Raw genomic sequence first — 21,553 nt, forward strand, 5'->3', positions numbered from 1 at the left:
GAAGTTGAGTACTTCTTCCCATGCCAATCTATTAACTAGCTGATTATCTCCTTCAAAGATGACTTGTGTATAGCCTCGGATCCACATCTGGTGCATTGTTGCAACAAGGCTTTGTAGTTCCGCTTCCAAGACTGTTGAACATTTTCAAATATTCTTTTCTTTTTATCAACGTTAATAATTTACAATTCTTCCTATATCATCGACCATAACACATTTACAAAAATATGAACTCAAGTTATATAACTCTGCCACACCAATATTATAAACTACACTAGTAGACTACTTAATTCTTGTATAATACTGTATATAAACAAATTGTATGATTTTCTTTTAAAGATACCTGATAAATGACATGAACATGAAATACAATCATTCTTGTCCTTTATTTGTTCTAATTTCGTAGTCATATGATTAATACATCTATAGTTCTCATTATTATTTACCATATGAGGTGACTTTAGAAACAATATTAAATAAGAGAATTATAAGAAAATGAAGGATTTCTCCCTTCATAATTTAGCATTAGGTGGGAACGTTGACAATTTGTGGAGGAAACGTGTTCACAAAGTGCAAATATATTTAGCACTAAAAAAGACATGATTATTTGTTTCATGTAATTATTTACACTTGAGCTTATTTTTCAAATAATTATATTACTTACGTCCATTGTGCACGGGTGATTTTTAATACTTTAATTTTTGTTTCTATTCTCTTGTACTTAAAGACATAAGCTTTGATTGGTTTGAAGCTCACAAATAAAAGAAGAACATATCACCGTTACAAAAATGTTGCAATTGTTTCCTTTGTAATTATGCTAGTTTATGCATGTCAATAATATGATTATTGAAGAAAAAAGAATAAGTAATATCATGCCAACATTGCATTAAAAAAAAAGGTAATCAATACACTAGAATAAAAGGTCAATCATTCCTAATCTAACATACTTGAAGATCTAATTTTTTATTATATAATATCTTGTAAGTTGCTTTTTAATAAGACAAAACTAAACTCTAAAAAAGGTCTTATTATATACAAATCGTAATTTTTCGGTCCCTGTGATTTGTATATACTGTAAATGATTATAATGTTCCCTATGATTTGTATTTTTTTTTGGTCGTCATATCCTTATAGGCTTATATGACCATGAATACATCGTGGTGGAGGAATGATCTCCGCAACTCCACAATCAACCAATCATTTTCAAGAAAACATTATTCAAATTTACACCTCACATAACATTTTCTCTTCATCTTTTGATTTGTTTTCTTTCAAAGAATGTAATTATAATTGTTTGCTAATAATTCAACTAGTTTACACTACAAAGTACAAACTAAGTGAAAATCAATTCTCTAGTTTCACACTTCCACTCTTCTTGTCTTCTCATATATACGCGTGTGTTTAAACGACTTCATCAAACAATATACTTAATATAACCAATCCTTTCGTTCTTGATTGCTGCATTCTAAATACATACATGTGTAAGTGATATGAGTGAGATATGTATAGCCCAATGAAATATGGATTGGTGTACATTATATAGAGAAAGAGGTAGATTAATACACACACTCACGCACGAGCTTCACGTGTAGCCCCCATTACTTTTGGACCCCACATAATGATAACGGGCCCCCCGTAAGGCCCACTTATTAGACCGGAAAGAACGGTGGTTCGTTGGCAATGGCTGACTTGACAGTGGCTAGGAGGACCACGCCGGGCTCACGACTCCAATCATATAATTTCTTCTACTGGGACCAACTTAGCGGCTTCAGCCACAAGATGTACTGGTGCTTACCTTTACCGTTTAAGATCCAATCGAACCAACTTAAACCGGTTGCTCACTTGGGTAAAGAAAACGTGTGGTATGATTGGTTTGGATAACTGTCACTCTCTCAGTGTTTCCGAAGACCTATCAATGTACTCAAAACCGTCGGTTTGTCGGTCCCATCATCTAATACTGTATATGAAACAGATGAAAATTTGGTTTTTTCGAAATTTAAAGTGGCATTCTCACAACTCTACATATATATTATATACATACATGATACACCTCATCCATCTCTTTATAGTACGTACATATTACTCACGAAACTAGATGCGTGCAATATTTATATATATCTTTATAAAGACCATACTAAAATGATATATAGAATTTGCAAGTATAATCATAGTGGTTCCAAGTGGAGAAATTGGAGATAGAAGCGTACTGCTTAAGAACCACCTTTTTTATTTTATTTTTATATATATTAATAGCAATATCAGAGAGACACTGATATAAGGGGAAAAAGAGAGAAAAGAGACACACTCTGCCGTCAAAACTAAAAAAATAAGGTCTAGCATTAGGTCATGATATTTACTACATAATCTAATGATCCTTATGATCTCTAATTTCTCTGAACTTTGCTTTTGTTCAAGAAGAAATTTATAAATATAACCTAAAAATTTTAACATGGTTGAAAACAACAATAGCTTAAAATTATAGTTAGACTGACAAACCCACAAATCGATACTTATCAAATAAAAATATAACTAACGTGGTATATATTCATGTGAATTTGATGTATGACCACAACAATTAAACGAGTGAACAGAAACAAATAAAGAAATAAACGAAAATAACAAAAATTATTTTGATTGAACTTACGGATCAAGTTTTTGTTGAAAAAAATGCCAATGTGGACCATATGGTATGAGTATAGAATTTCAATCGGTCATAAAAAAATTCGATTACCTTAAGAAGTAAATACCACATATGTTTCTCTAAGTTATCAATCTTGTATCACCTACGTATGAGTATGACAATCAAATTTTCAAAGTAGTTACGTTGTATTAACTTTTTTATTCATAGAAATATACGTTCGCCTATCTTCATATATGTGATCATGCATATTCAAAACTCTAAGCCTACTTTAAAGAAAACATGAAAACGTATGTTTTCTTGACATTCGAGAATTTATTATAATGTCTAGAAATATGAATCAAATGGAGGATTTGGATGTAAGTTTAAAAGGGTTGAGAAGAACTGAAGAAGGAAGAACTCAACAAGTGAGAAGTTTGGTGGGGACAAAAAGGAAGTGAAGTGGGGACAGCACCGAAGGCGATAAGGAGCTTTTTTCTCGGCGATGATGTTCCCTGTGTTATTACGTAACCACTCATGTCACGCCACGTTATTTTATTACTGTTTTTTTTTAATAAATTATTCTACTGTTATCTTCTGTTTTTAATAGTTCACTTGTTTGTTTCTTACAATATTTACATTTACTCAAAAGAAAAGAAAAACCGTCTATTTAATTACAATAAAATAAAACACTTCATATAAGTAGTACAAAAACTTGACAAAATATTAATATACTTTTTGGTGATTTGTTTCTCTAGTTTGAGTACTCGTTGGTATCTTAATTATAAACACTAGAAAGAGACAAAAAAAATATATTTATTTAAATCTGTGTATAAATAACTGGTAATTTTAATTTTTAAGCAATCATCACAATCAAACTTTATAAGAAAATTGTCTTATCTTTGTTCATGGCTGAATCATCTTAGAGTTTTATATGGATATGTATAGTTTAATTCCCAATTTACAACTTTTAAGTTGGAATTCATATAATCTGTTTTTTCATATCAAAACACATTCAAACTTTACGTAAAGTAAGATCCAATGGGTTCAAACCTTACAATTCTAAAAAATCTGCACAGATTATAACTGCGGAAAAGTATCCTATCAACTTGTAGAAGTTCTCTCTTTCTTTCGGTTCGTTATAATTGTTCATTAGTTAAATTGTAAAGCTAAAATATATGTATATATATATATATATAAGTTTTTCTGAACCTTTTCCATGGCTAACTATCGATCAACTATGTCACACTAATTAAAAAAACATTGTTTTCTTATTCAAAAAGAACATACGTATCCATTTCACCAAACGAATCTAATAAATAACTCGACTATATAGGATATTATATATATTGCTAGTTGACGATCAACGTACGGTCAATTAAAAAACTAGGGATTTTATAGTTTAATCTAACTATCTAAAGTGTCGTACATATTTGAGACTTCGAGTAACATCAACGCGGGAGAATAAACGCAGGCGGATAAAGGTGTGAAATGGTTAAAATTTCAACAATTTTTGTTGATGGCTAAGACGTCTAAAAGAGTACTCCATTTCTTTTTCTATCTAGTTTTAATAAACGCGATCTCTATTGTATGTTACCAAGAGTTTTTTTAATGTTTCAAGTTTATAAAAATCTTGATATGTACAATTTGGTTTTAAATATTTTTTTAGCTTACAAAAATTTAATCCTTTTAGCGGTATGAACACCAATCCACAAAACGTGAACAATTGCAGCCACGACCGCACCAACTGAAACGCTTAATTAGTATTTGTCAAATATATAACTAAAGGGAAGTAGTTTATTTGAAAAACGTCTCATTCAATGGTTGGTAGAGAGATAGTTCTAAAAGATCACATTACTTCTCTATCACACACAGTGTAGAAAGTGAAAACTTATGCAACACTTCAGGTAGAGAGAGAAAGACAGTGATAGCTTAGTTATAATTAAAGACCCCCAAAATCCAAATAGAATCTTCCCTTAATAAAGTATTAAACAAAATAAATTACAAAAAAATTATAATATAAAGCACAATTCCTTTTCCATCACGAGAGCTTTTTGTCTCTGTTTACATTGATGTGCCTATATATATGTGTATATATAAGCCTAGAGAATCCGCCATAATCGGAACACTCGAAGTCTTTAGTGTTCTCAACATAAACAACTAAAACAAGACAAAACGCTTTTGTCTCTTTCTCCAAATCTACGAGGAACCAAGAGAAGACAAAAAAAAAATCGAATACTTACTAAGCTTGCATATATATAAGAAGAAGATTCAAGTAAGTTTCTTTCAGTACAGAGAACAATGTATGTTTCTGATTTTCGGTCTTCAATATGTTACAAAATCGCATATATATATATATTCACAAATATACTCACTTTCGTTCACGAGAAGTCGAGAACAACTATGTTTCCATAATATTACATTTTTGATTTTATTCTCCTTGGAAACTATGTACGTTAACTTAATTTATCTGACGTATGTATATATGTGGTTCATATATGTGGTTCATATATATACATACGTCAGATAGATTAATGGGAGAATGGGAAGATTAAAAGATATGGGGCGTATAATTAATAATAATATGTTCATTTAACGACTGTGGAAAGTGAATTACTACTTTGAAACCATGCATAAAAGTAATTACTTTTGTTTTTGTCGACTAAGTAATTTTGTTTTTAGTATCATTTTATGTGTATAAAGTTTTGTTCAATGGAATCATTATGAGTAATCAAAGTATCAAATTTAACTTTTTCATAATGAAATGGATCAAATATACTTTAATCATAATTACTTTTACATTTTTATTATAGGCATACTTGAATTCTTAATTTCACATCAGTTCCATGCATATCTTTCTATGTACCGATGATAAAGTATGTGTTACAAATTGCCATATTGCAGAACATATAAAAAATTAGTAGATCATAATGGAGAGTCTCTCGCACATTCCTCCCGGTTATCGATTCCATCCGACCGATGAAGAACTTGTTGACTATTATCTCAAGAACAAAGTTGCATTCCCGGGAATGCAAGTTGATGTAATCAAAGATGTCGATCTCTACAAAATCGAGCCATGGGACATCCAAGGTATGTATGCATTCCAACGTTCCATTTTGATTTCATTAGTTAAATCGTAATATATACTACATAAACTAGGTTTTGAAACTTCTAATTCAAAATCAAGATCTTGTATTTTTTTTTTTTTTTAAATTAAAATGTTATTTTTTTGGGCTATATAGAGTTATGTGGACGAGGGACGGGAGAAGAGAGGGAATGGTATTTCTTTAGCCACAAGGACAAGAAATATCCAACTGGGACACGAACCAATAGAGCAACGGGCTCCGGATTTTGGAAAGCAACAGGTCGAGACAAGGCCATATACTCAAAGCAAGAGCTTGTTGGGATGAGGAAGACTCTTGTGTTTTACAAAGGTAGGGCCCCGAATGGTCAGAAATCCGATTGGATAATGCATGAATACCGTCTTGAGACCGATGAAAATGGACCACCTCATGAGGAAGGATGGGTGGTTTGTCGCGCTTTCAAGAAGAAACTAACCACGATGAATTACAACAATCCAAGAACAATGATGGGATCATCATCAGGCCAAGAATCTAATTGGTTCACGCAACAAATGGATGTTGCTAATGGTAATTACTACCATCTCCCTGATCTAGAGAGTCCAAGAATGTTTCAAGGCTCATCATCATTACATCAGAATGATCAAGACCCTTATGGTGTTGTACTAAGCACTATTAACGCAAACCCAACCACGATAATGCAACGAGACGATGGTCCTGTTATTACCAATGATGATAATCATATGATCATGATGAACACAAGTAATGGTGGTCATCATCAATCAGGATTACTAGTCAATGATGATCATAATGATCAAGTGATGGATTGGCAAACGCTTGACAAGTTTGTTGCTTCTCAGCTAATCATGGGCCAAGAAGAGGAAGAAGTAAATAAAGATCCATCAGATAACTCTTCGAATGAAACATTTCATCATCTCTCTGAAGAGCAAGCAACAATGGTTTCTATGAATGCCTCTTCCACTTCTTCTCCTTGTTCCTTCTACTCTTGGGCTCAAAATACACACACGTAAGATCAATCCTTAAAACGTGTGTGTAAATCCGCACGCCTATATATAATTAATTGAGGTTCATGCTTATTGATTACATATCATACATATGTCTTAACGACTACTGATTATTATTTTACACAAAAATTGTTTATTTATTGTGTTGTAACTTTATAGTTTTATAAGATCCCATATATAAATATAAAGATCATATTATTTTGTTTCTACTAGTATCTGGTAAACAGTAGACATAATCAAAACCAACACATAAGCTAATTGACAAAACAGATCGTCTACCAGTTTAGGAACACAACATCGCACTATTGACACAAGAGACAAGATTTTTGAGTGATGACATTAATCATATAGAAAGCCAAAATATACTGAAAATATATAACACAATAGTCATTGTAACTTGATTACTCTCATCGTAATCAATGAACCACAAGAGCAACAAATTGTTACGAAAATTAAGTAGGAGTGAGAATGATGGTCTTCTCGTTCGTTTGATCACAAAGATAACCATAGAAACTAACCATACTCGCAACAAAACCAACTAAACCAAAACTAACCAAACCCCTAAACCGCTTCGTCTTCATCCTCTCGGTTTTTCTCTTCGTCAACTTCTCCTCTAACGACGCATCGTCTTTATATTCTTCGTGCAACGTTTCAACCAACGAGCGAACCAAACCGGTCTCATCATCAACATTGACACCACCACCACTTTCCAAACTCTGCATGTCCGGTTCGTTAATTGGACCGGTCAACTCCTTGAAAGCCTCTTCAAGTTCGGTTAACCTCTTAGCCATGCAACGAAGTTTCATCATTCTTCTGCTCCTTCTTCACATTCCTTAACCGACGTTATCTCCGCAGTTAAAAGGGTATGCGTGAAAAGAAACCGGTCTTTGAATTCCCGGTATGCTATAGTATGATCACCATTACCAGAACCGATTACTTCTAGCAAACACTCAAGTTCTTCGAGTTTCTTCTCCAAGATTGGGTTTGCTTTCGCCGCCGCCGTCGTCGTCGTCTTCATCCTTTTTTTAACCATTTGGTTATTTTTTTTACTCCCATTTACGAAAGATTTTTAAAATAAAACAACTTCTCGTATTCTCTCGTAGTGGGTTGCGACGACGGTTTTTGTGAAATTACATTACACGTGTTATATAACCGTCTGAGGCCAAATTTACGTGGCCATACTAAAATCCACGTCGGCACTCAAGTTTTTAACTCCCTCGACGATATCGATATATTTCTTTGTAGGAATCTGCTTCATATCCATTGGTCCAACATGAAATTTATGTATTAACAAACATATAAAACCATGCATTAATCATTCATAAAAGGTACGAACCATTGTGGGAGTTTCATATTACATTGTTACATTAATATGGAACCTTCTAAACGGTGTCGAAGGTTTCGGGAAAATTCAATTTCCCGCTCCTCTGTTCCCAAATCCAGATGCCTCGTTTTCAAAATCCCAAATCGACTCCTAAATCCTAATTATTAAAAATCTTCTGCCAATTAAAAAAAAAAAAGAAAAATTACACTTCAGATTCGACTTGTGCTTCTTTTGCAACGTTTCAATTTCGTGTACCTTCGATCTAAAATTTCCAATTTTTGAAATCGGGTTTCTGGGGTTTTCCGATTTAAGCTACTCTACTCGCTCTATCTAGGGTTTGCTTTTACAGTCAGTGAGGGAAATTTGGGGGAAGAAGATGCATATAAAAGAGATATGCTTAGAGGGTTTCAAATCGTATGCGACGAGGACGGTTGTTTCTGGTTTCGATCAACACTTCAATGCGATAACGGGTCTTAATGGGTCGGGCAAATCCAATATCCTCGATTCGATCTGTTTCGTTCTGGGTATCACTAATCTCCAGCAGGTTCGAGCTGCTAATCTGCAGGAGCTTGTCTATAAGCAAGGACAAGCTGGGATTACTAAAGCGACTGTCTCGGTTACATTTGACAATTCCGAGAGACACAGGAGCCCTCTAGGCTATGAGGAGCACCCGGAGATTACTGTCACTAGACAAGTATGTTCTTTGTTTCTCCTTTCCTTCTACTTATCGTTGAGATATCAATTCATGGGTTTGTCAAAATTTGAGACTTTAACTTGGAATTGTGAATCTTTTTTGCCAAAGAGCATGTCTTGTTTTAGTTAGGATTACAGTTGGGCTTCAGAAAAGTAGCAAAATTTGTGATGTATAAAGAATAAAGCTTAGGGGTTTTGAGTTTAGCTTCTTAACTAATGCTGTAATGTTATGGTGAAATGGGTCTTCTATTTGCTTTAAGTGACCATTTCGTTTTGTATCTTTTGGTGTTTCAAGATTGTAGTTGGTGGTAGGAACAAGTATTTGATAAATGGGAAGCTAGCACAACCAAGTCAAGTTCAGAATCTTTTCCACTCGGTGCAGCTTAATGTCAACAACCCACATTTTCTCATTATGCAAGGGCGTATCACCAAAGTTCTAAACATGAAACCTCCCGAGATTTTATCCATGCTTGAAGAAGCTGCTGGAACAAGAATGTATGAAAACAAGAAAGAAGCTGCACTCAAAACGCTTGAGAAGAAGCAAACCAAGGTTGATGAGATTAATAAGCTCCTTGATCATGAAATTTTGCCGGCTCTGGAGAAGTTGAGGAAAGAAAAATCACAATACATGCAGTGGGCTAATGGTAACGCCGAACTGGATCGACTAAGGAGATTCTGTATTGCCTTTGAATATGTTCAAGCAGAGAAGATTAGAGACAATGCTGTTTTTGGAGTTGGAGAAATGAAGACCAAACTCACTAAGATCGACGAGGATACAGAAAAGACGCAGGGAGATATACAGGAAATTGAGAAACAGATAAAAACTCTGACTCGGGCAAAGGAAGCCAGCATGGGGGGAGAAGTTAAAACTCTGTCAGAAAAAGTGGATTCACTGTCTCAAGAAATGACACGTGAGTCATCTAAGCTTAACAACAAGGAGGACACCCTTTTGGGAGAAAAAGAGAATGCTGAAAAGGTTAGAGACAGGACCAAATTGTTATGTTATCTGTTACTAGAAGTGTTATAGATTCTCAGCTATTTCTGGCGTTCATGACTTCCTACTTGGTTTTGACAGATTGTTCACAATATTGAAGATTTAAAGAATTCCGTAAAAGAGAGAGCTGCTGCTGTGAAGAAGTCTGAGGAAGGAGCGGCAGATCTAAAACAAAGATTCCAGGAACTCTCCACCACATTGGAAGAGTGTGAAAAGGAACACCAGGTAGTACCACTAAATAACGTCGCTCTATTCCGTGCCAAAAAATATCCATTCTGTTTTATGTTAATTGGGTTTATGTCCCTTGATTTTTAGGGCGTACTAGCTGGTAAGAGTAGTGGAGATGAAGAGAAATGCTTAGAAGATCAACTACGGGATGCAAAGATTGCTGTTGGAACAGTTGGAACAGAGTTGAAACAGCTGAAAACCAAAATAGAACACTGTTCAAAGGAGCTAAATGAGAGAAAATCTCAGTTAATGTCAAAACGTGAAGAAGCCGTTGAAGTGGAGAATGAACTTGGAGCCAGGAAAAATGATGTGGAACGTGTAAAAAAGACACTTGAATCTATTCCTTATAATGAGGGTCAGATGGAAGCTTTGGAGAAGGTTAGCATGGTCACTTAAGTTAATTTTGTCTACTTCTATATAAAGTATCCATCTCTGACTGAGATAATTGTTTAGGACCGCGGAGCCGAACTTGAAGTTGTACAAAGGCTGGAAGATAAAGTGCGTGGGTTATCAGCTCAATTAGCAAATGTTCAGTTTACATACCGCGATCCTGAGAGGAACTTTGACCGTTCTAAGGTGAAAGGTGTGGTCGCAAAACTAATAAAAGTAAAAGATAGGTCCTCAATGACAGCGTTGGAGGTAGACTATATATCTTATCATTTCATAGTACACATTGTTGGATCTAATTGCCTGAAGTTACTTTGCTTTTCTATTTTCAGGTGACTGCTGGTGGGAAGTTGTATAATGTTGTTGTTGACTCAGAAGATACTGGAAAGCAGCTCCTTCAGAACGGTGCTCTTAGGAGAAGAGTTACAATTATACCTCTGAACAAAATCCAATCCTACGTTGTTCAGCCTAGAGTGCAGCAAGCGACTGCTAGATTGGTATGTAGTTATATTGTTTGGTACTTTCAAAATTAATCTCTTTGTTTTCATTTTCTTTGCTAATTTTCTATTATATTTCAGGTAGGAAAAGATAATGCTGAACTGGCACTTTCCTTAGTCGGTTACAGCGATGAACTAAAGGTACCCACCTGCATATAGTAACCTCCATCGCTGAGAATTTTTATCTCACGCATGTTTCTTTTAAGTGTTGAATTTTCAAGTTCAACTTCATATTCGTGTGATATATGTATTTTGCAGAATGCCATGGAGTATGTTTTTGGCTCCACTTTTGTTTGCAAAACTACTGATGCAGCCAAGGAAGTAAGTATTTCCCAAGCATTAATATTAATTACATGTGGCTAGCGCGTTCAGCTTCTTTTCTTGTAAGAAGATGTTAACTTATGTATGACTCTATACGTAGAATATGTGGTGTGCACATTTTTTCCATTGAGCTCCTTTTTAGTAACTCTTGACGAATCACATCTGATAATGCTATTATAAAGTTTATCAATGTTGTGGGTTATAGGTGCAACATCTACCATGATTTTATTCCGACTGTCTTCCTACTATTTTATTTATTTATTGCTTCTGCCTCTAGAGTTCAGTCTTTGATTTTTCCCTCATTGCTTCTTTTGCAGGTTGCTTTCAATCGAGATATTCGGACTCCAAGTGTCACGCTTGAAGGTGATATTTTCCAGCCAAGTGGTCTTCTTACTGGTGGGAGTCGCAAGTATGTCTTTCTTTCTTGAACGCTTAGATCTCTAGTTAGGGTCATCTCCTTGATTTTTTACGGGTGTGGTTCAGAAATGCCTAAAACTCAAAAATAAAAGTTTGTTGGTCATATTTTTTCCTTTGCCTTAGGGGTGGAGGTGATCTCCTCAGGCAACTTCATGACCTGGCAGAAGCTGAATCAAAATTACAAGGACACCAAAAAAGGTTGGCTGACATTGAAGCGCAGGTAAACCCTTAAGCGATTCTTACGAGATAGGTCTAAATATTTTGGATTTTGACAGATACTAGCCATATTTCGAAATTACAGTAAAACCTCTATAAATTAATAATATTGGGACCATGAAATTCTATTAATTTATCGAGGTTTTAATTTCTCGATAAATTAATAATTATTAATTTATAAAGAGACTTTCCTAATTTGGTAAAAAAAGTTTAAAAATAAAATTTAATCATTATGATTAATATTTTTATAAAACCAATTAAAATGAAAATAGCAATTATCATGTTTTGAAGAAAGTACTCAAATTTTTTTTTTACAGTTAAATATTAAAAATGAACTCTAATAAAAATTATATACATATATTTATATAATTTTATGTAATTATTAATTTATATTATTGATGGAACCATATATTTACAAAGAATTTTCAAAAAAAATATTATCTTATTATATTATCGAATTATGTCCTAAATTACACTAGTCCCAACTTGGGACCGAATAAATTTATTAATTTATAGAGATTATTAATTTAACGAATATTAATTTATAGAGGTTCTACTGTACTAAGAAACTGATAAAGTAGTAGCGTACTAATGCTCTAATTGCTCTCTATAGACTCCTCATGCCACACAGAGTTAAAGTGCTTTCAGTATTTTAAACGTATACTGCTGGTTTATCTTGATATCACAGATCAGAGAGCTTCAGCCTCTTCAAAAGAAATTCACAGATGTTAATGCACAGTTGGAGCTAAAAACGTATGACTTGTCCTTATTTTTGAAGAGGGCTGAACAGAATGAGCACCACAAGGTTTATATCTCCATCTTCTATCTATATCTTTTAAGCTAAATTGTTAGTTTCGTTGGGTTTTTTCTTGATACTTGAAGAACATGGGTTTATACTTTCCATCATTTGTCATATACACAGCTTGGTGAAGCAGTAAAAAAACTTGAAGAAGAGCTTGAAGAAGCGAGATCCCAAATCAAAGAGAAGGAACTTGCTTACAAAAATTGTGTGGATACTGTTTCCAAACTAGAGAATTCCATTAAAGACCATGACAAAAACAGAGAGGGAAGACTCAAGGACTTGGAAAAAACTATTAAGACCATCAAATCTCAGATGCAGGCAGCTTCCAAAGATTTAAAGGTATTAAATATTTTTAGTCAATTACTTACATGTCATTAAACTTCATGAATCCACTTTATAATTCCTTGTCCTGAGTTATCCAGTTTTATCATGAAATATTGCCTTCTTTTCAATTCGCTTTAACATTGTCTCTGGTTCGTCATGCTCATAGAGTCATGAAAATGAAAAAGAGAAGCTTGTGATGGAGGAAGAAGCAATGGTGCAAGAACATTCGTCCTTGGAGAGCCAGTTAGCTTCATTGAAAACCCAAATTAGCACTCTGACTTCGGAAGTAGACGAGCAGCGAGCCAAGGTGACTGTAATTTTTTCTACTCTTGGTGAAATTTGTTGAAAATGAAGAAATTTATCATATTAAAATATGATTCTTCTGCAGGTTGATGCCTTACAGAAGATTCATGATGAGTCTCTTGCTGAGCTCAAGTTGATACATGCAAAGATGAAGGAATGTGATACACAGATAAGTGGTCTGGTCAATGACCAGGAAAAGTTTCTGCAGAAGCTTAGTGAGATGAAGCTTGAGAGAAAGAAATTGGAAAATGAGGTACTTTCTGTTTTGTCTTCTTGCTGTTTTTAGGTTTTGCAAAGCAGCCTTGCTTGTTTCTTTCTTACTACCAGTCTGATTATGTTTCTCTTGCACTCTGTATAAAAATGTTACTTGTCGTATTCACTATTCTTGCCTGTTAAGAGTTTCTGCCTTGGGTTTCTTTAAAATTTTTAAAGTTCAAACGTCTCAATGGGTAACATACAGCTGTTGGGGATGGCAAGTGAACTTGAACTGGATATAGAGTCAAGACTTTCTTGTAACTTGGTTGTGATATAAAATTAGAGAAGTTAGTACTTTCTGAAATTTTTGCATGTCAAGGAATATACTTTTCGTGACAACTGTTTCTTCCAATTTATTTATAGGTCGTAAGGATGGAAACAGATCACAAGGATTGTTCCGCGAAGGTAGACAAACTTGTTGAAAAGCATACATGGATAGCATCTGAAAAGCAACTTTTTGGAAAAGGAGGGACAGATTATGATTTTGAATCTTGTGATCCGTATGTAGCTAGAGAAAAACTTGAAAAACTTCAGGCAGATCAATCAGGGTATGTTAATGCAACCTATATTGTCTTCACATTCTTGAAGTGCAATATCAAAATAACAGGCATTCTTCTTCTTTTCCTGGTTTTTTATTTCCCTCATGAAGCTTGGAAAAAAGAGTGAACAAGAAGGTTATGGCTATGTTTGAGAAAGCAGAAGATGAATACAATGCTCTGATATCGAAGAAAAATACTATCGAGGTCAGTTGCAGAAGGCAGAGAGCGCCTTTACAATGTATTTCAATAGCTTCGTGTGCCATCATCACTAATGCAGTTTTTTGGTTTTTTTTCCTAGAATGACAAATCAAAAATCACAAAAGTGATTGAGGAGCTTGATGAGAAGAAAAAAGAAACCCTGAAAGTTACGTGGGTTAAAGTTAACCAGTGAGTATCTATCTTTTCTCCAACAATGAGTTTTTCTTTGCTCTTAGGCTCATGATCTCGTTCCTCCATGTCTGAAATGAAAATATGATATATCAACTTATGTTAAATCCTTCTTTTTTAGGGATTTTGGATCTATCTTTTCAACTCTACTACCTGGCACCATGGCAAAACTAGAACCTCCTGAAAGCGGTAATTTCCTTGATGGTCTTGAGGTGCGTGTTGCCTTTGGAAAAGTTTGGAAACAGTCTTTATCAGAACTCAGTGGAGGGCAAAGATCACTTCTTGCGCTATCACTAATATTGGCATTGCTTCTCTTCAAACCAGCTCCTCTTTATATATTAGATGAGGTACAGCTCTGCTTCTCAATTTCAGATTTCTCAGTTCCCAATTGATATTTCAAATTACAATAGAAGATCTAAAGGGTCTGTTTATGTTTCTGATGTGGAACACTGGTATTCAATAACAATTGGTGAGTGAAAAGAGAAATACTCATGATTTTGATTTATTCAGGTTGATGCAGCTCTTGATCTTAGTCACACACAGAACATAGGAAGAATGATAAAAGCTCATTTCCCTCACTCGCAGGTCTAAATCTCTATTTCAAGCCTTACTAATATACTCTTATGTGTGTTTACTTAAATCCAATTTTGGCCTCACAACCTTCTCTGCTTTTGAAACTCTATTCTCAACAGTTTATCGTGGTCTCGCTGAAAGAAGGAATGTTCAACAACGCCAACGTTCTTTTCCGAACAAAGTTCGTTGATGGAGTTTCAACAGTCCAAAGGACAATAACAAAGCAGACCAAGTGATACGTCTTATACGTCATTAATTAAGATCAAGAATGTATTCCAAACACTATTCATCACTATGCAGATTTGCAATCCCATTTAGAATTTTACAGCTTAATGTTTTACTTTGTATGTCTATATTTTTAAGCTAAAAAACTTACTTGGGAGCAATTTGGCAGTTCCTTGTAGCACTCTCTTTGCATTGAAAATCAAGATCTTTTGTATAGAATATGACTGCTTTAGGCAATGTACTGCACTAGTAATCAAGATCATCATGTTCCTGAAAGAGTTGCACAAGGTGATTTAAAGTGCACTCAAAGAGTGAGCTTGATTAACTGAACCAACCTTGAGACTTCGACATTTCACTTTACTCTCTTGAGCTACGATTTGGTATAATAATTCCGCACAAGTGGTATTACTCCGCCGTAAAACAAGGCAAGAAAGGTCATGATAGCCTTACCTAAGCAATACTCAAACGTATTTGCTTCAAAAGCACACCCTAGAAACGTTCCAACGAAATTACCAAACAATAGTGTTTTGCTTCGCGTAAAAAAATATTTTGGGCATCAATTTTTGTTTTGCTTTATGCATTAAATTACTTTGGACCGGCTCTCCACAAAGGCAATGGTTTGCGCAGAGACTCAGAGCTCGAGAACAGAAACGATGGTTAGTTAAAACGTTAGTGAACTTTTTTTCTTTGTTTTTGTTTCTTTAGTTTCAGCGGTAACTCAGCCTTATATAGATCATTTAATTTTAGTGGGTCACTGGGTTGGACTGGTATGAGCTTTTAGTAATTAACTGCTTTAAGACGCGTGATGAAGTGAGCTTTTTTCCCACCGTCTTTTAGAATTACAAAATAATCTTGGGGGATTTTCAAAAATATCATTTTTCCTATATGTCATTTTTAAAAAATACGTTTTCATGTTATCTATTTTTAAAAATATCAATTTTTTATAGATAAAATGACTAAGTGAAGTTATTAGTTTGAGATTGGAATAGAGTTTTAATGAATTAAAAATATCCTGTCCATAATCTTTAACAATCTTTCACTTATTCACTTTTAATGATTTTGTTAGAACTCTTTAAAAATCTTCGTAAATTAGAATCCAATATCACCCCCTAAATTCTAAGCCCTAAGTTCAAAAGCAAAAAAAATTCTAAAAATAAATTTAACATATTGTAATTGTGTAAAAGAGAGTAAAACTGAAAATGTTTTTTAAAAATATATTTTTAAAAAGTATATCTAAAAATGATATTTATAACAAATTCTCAATAATTTTTAGTAGTTAACCAAAAAAAAAAATCAATAGCAGTTTATGATTATTCCTCGTTCATTTTTTTTAATAATGAGATTCAATCAATTAGCTTTAAGTTTAATGTTAGTGCAAATCAATTATTTCGGATAGAGTGATGGCCCAATGGGCAGTAAAGCTGGTTAAGTTTGGTTCCGTTCTTTTTGTTTGTAGGATTTGTATCTATCGAGATTTCCGGGTTCTGAAAAATGTTAATGTTTTCCTTTTATTTGAAGACTTTTTTCTTTCTTTAATTCAAAACCATTACTAAAAAAAACCACCATAACGTTCAAAATGATGGTTTACCGAGGTTCCTATAGATTGTGGATTCCAAACGCTCAAACCAAGACGCAAATTTAAGAAGCTTCAGTTCTAAGATCTTTTGTTTACGGATTCAATGGTCTACTAATTGAGTGCTTGCATGCGCTACTAAATGCAAGATTAGGCTAAAGAAAGTCAACAATATGCAGTAATACCAAGCATAATTTCTTTAAATATAGAACAATAACTTAATGTACAATTCGTTTTCATCATATAGGAGTTTAGTATTAGAGATAACTATGAAATAAAAACAATAGTTCTGTTTATGTAAAAGATTCGGAATTCAAACTATCACAATGCATTTTGTCATGATGATTTATTTGTTTCAACCGCCACAACTTTAATAAAGACCAACAGAAAGATACATTTGATCTAATTTGCTTCGTTTTATTTTTAAAGAATATTATTCAACTTCTTGCATGAGTCACGAAAAGGTTGATAGACAGAGAATATATAATCACAATGGTAGGAGAAAGATACATTTAAAGAAATTAGAAAACAGAGAATCATTTTCGTTATCGAATTTATAAAATATGAGAGGTCAAAATATAAATGAAAAAATTATTAAAATTAAAGTAGGAGTAAGCGGTAGTTGACATTTAATTCTAGTTTACAATACTAAATAGGACTGCAAATTCCCAAATGACTAAGAAAATAATAAATCACATGGAAAAAAGATTTGTGAAATCTTTTGGCGGTGCACTAGAAAGGCAGGAACATGACTGTCTTATGTTGTAAAATACTACATGACCCAACATTACATTTAATTTTATTATTTTAATTATGAAGTTTTATCCTTTCAAGAGATTAGAAAATTAATTCAATTGTCAACGCTTAATTCATAGTATGTAATTTGGTTAGTAAGCCAACGGTCGTTTGCATGCAATCACATTCTATTTGACTTCCACTCTCTTTGAAAATTTTATTCAAATCAAATCCTTGACAAGTAATCATATGTCAAACCGCCCTTTCAAACATCTTATTAATTAGTATAATACAATTATTAAAACTGATACTTCAAAATATTTTAATCCTAACAAACGCCTCTTCGAATGTGGATGTGATTCAATAATATTTTATTCATTCATACTATAAAATCAATAGTCTATTCCTGATGATTCTTAATATTTGTAGTGTTATTGTCTATCTTTGATTGTTAATTTATCATCAATAACAATAAAACCATTTTGTGGAGATAAAATTAAACAAATAAACATTTTTTTTTTTTTTTTTATAAATGTAAAAAATACTTTGATTTCTCACATGTTGGAGATTAGTGTTGAGATCGGATTAAACAGAACAAAAGAAAACATGCATGGTATTTTGTGAAACGATAAAATACTTATTAGTGGTCATTTGTTATGGAAGATAATGCTTAGACCATTACTTCAATTAAAAGTTAAATGAGTAGAGATTCTTTTAACAGTTGACAAAACAAGTAACTAGCGTGAACAATTCCAGTGGAATATGATCAAGTTGCAAAATATAAAAAATGCAAGAGCAACCATATTTTGGAAACACTCAAAACACTAATGAGGAAATTTATTGAGAGAAGATATATTCATCTTGAGGTTTGAGAGATGAGGATTTGGGTAGGCTAAGAAAATCCCAGAAGACATGGGAAACTCTCGTGCTTCGATACCTCCACATTCCTAACCTTATTATATTTCAAAAAAAATTCTAAAAACATTAAGTATCATAATATTCCATAAATAGGTCATATATTTCTTACATACTCCATGATATTTGATGTCACAACGAAATTGTTGTATAAAGAAACGAAAAAAGTCAAGCTCATTGACCTTTTAATGGCCTATATATACATATCATAGACGCAACAGAGAGTAGAAAGAAACTCACACTAAGATTGGAGAGAGAGAATAAAAGAGACAAGAAAGAGAGAAGATGAGGAGTGACATGGCACGTCTCAGGTGTGGAAGACGATTCCATTACTTGGAATGGGAACTTATTGTCCTCAGAAAAACCAAGAGAGCACCATCTCAGCCGTCCATCAGGCTATCAAGGTTCATTTTCATCTATTTACTTTTGATTATATATAACACAAAAAAAAAACTTTATCAAATGATTATATAATATATAGGTTTATCATTTTTTCACCATTCCCATAAGCTTATAAGATTTTTCCATTGGAATGAAAGCAGATAGGGTATAGACATTTTGACACAGCAAAGATATATGGATCAGAAGAAGCTCTAGGCACTGCACTGGGACAAGCTATCTCCTATGGAACTGTCCAAAGAGACGATATCTTTGTCACTTCCAAGTTATGGTCTAGTGATCACCATGACCCTATCTCTGCCCTCATACAAACTCTCAAGTAAGATTCTCTCCCCAAACACTCACCTACGGATGAAGATCGAGAGTTCGATCTCATGATCACATTTTTTTTATGACCTATAGGACAATGGGTCTAGAGTATCTAGACAATTACTTGGTGCATTGGCCAATAAAGCTAAAGCCAGGAGTGAGTGAGCCAATACCAAGGAAGATGAGTTTGAGAAAGATTTGGGTATTGAAGAAACTTGGCAAAGCATGGAGAGATGCTTGGAGATGGGTTTATGCAAATCTATTGGTGTTAGCAACTTCTCTTCTAAAAAGATCTTTGATCTCCTCGATTTCGCTTCTGTCCCTCCTTCGGTTAACCAGGTTTGATACCAACATTATTACCAAGATTTCTTGTTGGAAAATTCAAGAAATGCTGAGATGGTGCTCTCTTGGTTTGATGGACGGCTGAGATGGTGCTCTCTTGGTTTAAATTGTATAGGTGGAGATGCATCCTTTGTGGAGACAAAGAAAGCTAAGAAAAGTGTGTGAAGAGAACAATATCCATGTAAGTGGATATTCCCCAATTGGCGGGCCAGGGAATATTTGGGGATCAACGGCTGTGATTGAACACCCTATCATCAAATCCATTGCTCTCAAGCATAATGCCACTCCTGCTCAGGTAACTCCAGAACTGAGTCCATTCCTCTTTGTAGTTTAGGAGACTTGGTTTGGTTGACTTCTAACTAATAATTTATTTACATATCTGTAAATGAAGGTGGCTCTAAGATGGGGAATGTCAAAAGGGGCAAGCGTGATAGTGAAGAGTTTTAATGGAGCAAGAATGAGAGAGAACAAGAGAGCCTTAGAAATTAAACTGGATGATCAAGACTTGTTACTCATAGACCATTTGGAGGAATGGAAGCTCATGAGAGGAGAGTTCCTTGTTAACCAAACCACAAGCCCGTACAAATCTATCCAACAACTTTGGGATGGTGAGATTTAGTTGACTAGGGTTTCACACACATCATTCACTTCAAAATGTAATTTCATCTTCACATTCTCTTTGCATATGATCTTTTCATATTTGTGGTATATATATCAAGTCATTACAACATGAAAGAACGTCCTCTTTGTTGATTTTGATTCAATCCTTTTCAACGAACTAAATCAAGTTCTGAGAGTCCTCTGCTAGAGCTAGAGGATCAAAATCATTGTCGCCGGCAAGACCGTTTTCCAACCTAACAAAACAATTTTTTGATTAGCTAAACCGGTACCGGCTCAACTTGGTCTAATTATAATATTTTTGGTCTTATTATAATTTCCAACTAAATTAATTGGTATTGGGTAGTTGGTATTGTTATGTTAAACCGGTAATTATAAATTAATCTGATCATCCGGTAATTATAAATTATTATCTTCTTGAATTGCGACGACCCGACCCGATCGATTATCGGTTCTTGAGGGAGAATTCACTTGAAAGTGGGCCTTAACCTATGGGCCTCAGTAAAGTCAGTTTGGAGTAAAATAAGAATGCAGCTATGAACAGTATTTACCGTCGATCAATTTCAACTCATCGGTCATCGGATTTCAAACTATAATTTTAATCTAGAGCCTTCTACAGCCGATTTTAATTAAACAGCTTTTTGTAGCCAAGGCAAGTTAGACCACTTTGCCATTTGGATTTGTGTCAAAAAAAACTTTTTCTGTATAATTTTATTATCTTGATGCAAAAACTCGAAACTCGAGTGGATTCAACAGAGGCCTCATCATACAGAGAAAAAGAAGTTTGTCACATACAGTTTTTATTTATACAAAACAAAAAAAAAGTGAAATAAAAATGAAAGAAAAGTAGACAACGTTGCAAAAGGAAAAGTCTCACATAGAAAGTGAATAAAAAGGAAAACTTTGGGTGAGTCGACTTCCACACGATTGGCTTCCTCTAAGAATATGACACATGTATGTAACCCATCCACTTCGACGACCGGACGAGGCACTAGTCCTCCGTGTAAAAATCGAGAAAAAGAGACAACTTTTTGTCTTCTGCCATAAATTAAGTAATTCCTTCTTAAAAGCAATTGATACACCTTAGTTTTTTTCTTTATAGCATATTCCATGTTAAAATATAACTCGTTAAGCAAAAAAACTATATTATCTTATGTAAATGATTAGTTGGTTAGTGATCACTAAGTATTGTATTATATATATTAGCTAGCCATCCTGCATAAAATAATAATTCACAACTATGACAATACATATGAATTTAATTTATATATAGACTAATGACTGATGATAGATTTAGCAGTTATTTATATAACCGCAATATGTGTTTATCTTTTCGTTCGGAAAGATAAAGGCACGAAAGAAGACATGAAAAAGATATTGAGAATTTTTTTTCTTCAAAAAAGTGAAAAAGAGAGTAAAAGAGTGGCACCATCCTTCTTTTACGAGCGGACGAATAAA

The 21,553-nt window shown here is 33.9% G+C and overlaps 3 protein-coding genes and 2 pseudogenes across 3 annotated transcripts in view; 3 read left to right on the forward strand and 2 right to left on the reverse strand.

Annotated features, from left to right (window-relative positions):
- The first annotated feature begins 4,657 nt into the window (after positions 1-4,657).
- On the forward strand, positions 4,658-6,928 carry LOC104762374 (NAC domain-containing protein 101-like). The gene is made up of 3 exons (XM_087498165.1): positions 4,658-4,889; positions 5,519-5,704; positions 5,857-6,928. The coding sequence occupies exons 2-3, from the start codon at positions 5,545-5,547 to the stop codon at positions 6,723-6,725; spliced, it is 1,029 nt and encodes a 342-aa protein (XP_087354291.1). The 5' UTR covers positions 4,658-4,889; positions 5,519-5,544; the 3' UTR covers positions 6,726-6,928.
- A 114-nt stretch (positions 6,929-7,042) lies between these two features.
- Positions 7,043-7,826, reverse strand: LOC104762375 (uncharacterized; annotated as a pseudogene).
- A 223-nt stretch (positions 7,827-8,049) lies between these two features.
- On the forward strand, positions 8,050-15,423 carry LOC147923156 (structural maintenance of chromosomes protein 2-1-like). The gene is made up of 20 exons (XM_087499556.1): positions 8,050-8,737; positions 9,032-9,712; positions 9,812-9,955; positions 10,046-10,336; positions 10,412-10,597; positions 10,678-10,842; positions 10,924-10,983; positions 11,101-11,163; positions 11,481-11,572; positions 11,704-11,800; positions 12,485-12,601; positions 12,719-12,937; positions 13,089-13,229; positions 13,311-13,478; positions 13,844-14,028; positions 14,130-14,223; positions 14,318-14,406; positions 14,528-14,753; positions 14,917-14,991; positions 15,099-15,423. The coding sequence occupies exons 1-20, from the start codon at positions 8,420-8,422 to the stop codon at positions 15,213-15,215; spliced, it is 3,528 nt and encodes a 1,175-aa protein (XP_087355682.1). The 5' UTR covers positions 8,050-8,419; the 3' UTR covers positions 15,216-15,423.
- Positions 15,424-18,765: 3,342 nt separating this feature from the next.
- LOC147923157 (NADPH-dependent aldo-keto reductase, chloroplastic-like) lies at positions 18,766-20,241 on the forward strand (annotated as a pseudogene).
- Positions 20,242-21,301: 1,060 nt separating this feature from the next.
- LOC104762597 (KH domain-containing protein HEN4) overlaps positions 21,302-21,553 on the reverse strand; it is a 3,276-nt gene continuing 3,024 nt past the window's right edge. Inside the window, exon 5 of the mRNA XM_087497927.1 lies at positions 21,302-21,310. Within this exon, the coding sequence (XP_087354053.1) occupies positions 21,302-21,310 (9 nt within the window). The remainder of the gene's footprint in view (positions 21,311-21,553) is intronic.

This window comes from Camelina sativa, chromosome 18 (genome assembly GCF_030686135.1).
Source record: "Camelina sativa cultivar CO46 ecotype springtype chromosome 18, ASM3068613v1".
Lineage (NCBI taxonomy): Eukaryota > Viridiplantae > Streptophyta > Magnoliopsida > Brassicales > Brassicaceae > Camelina > Camelina sativa.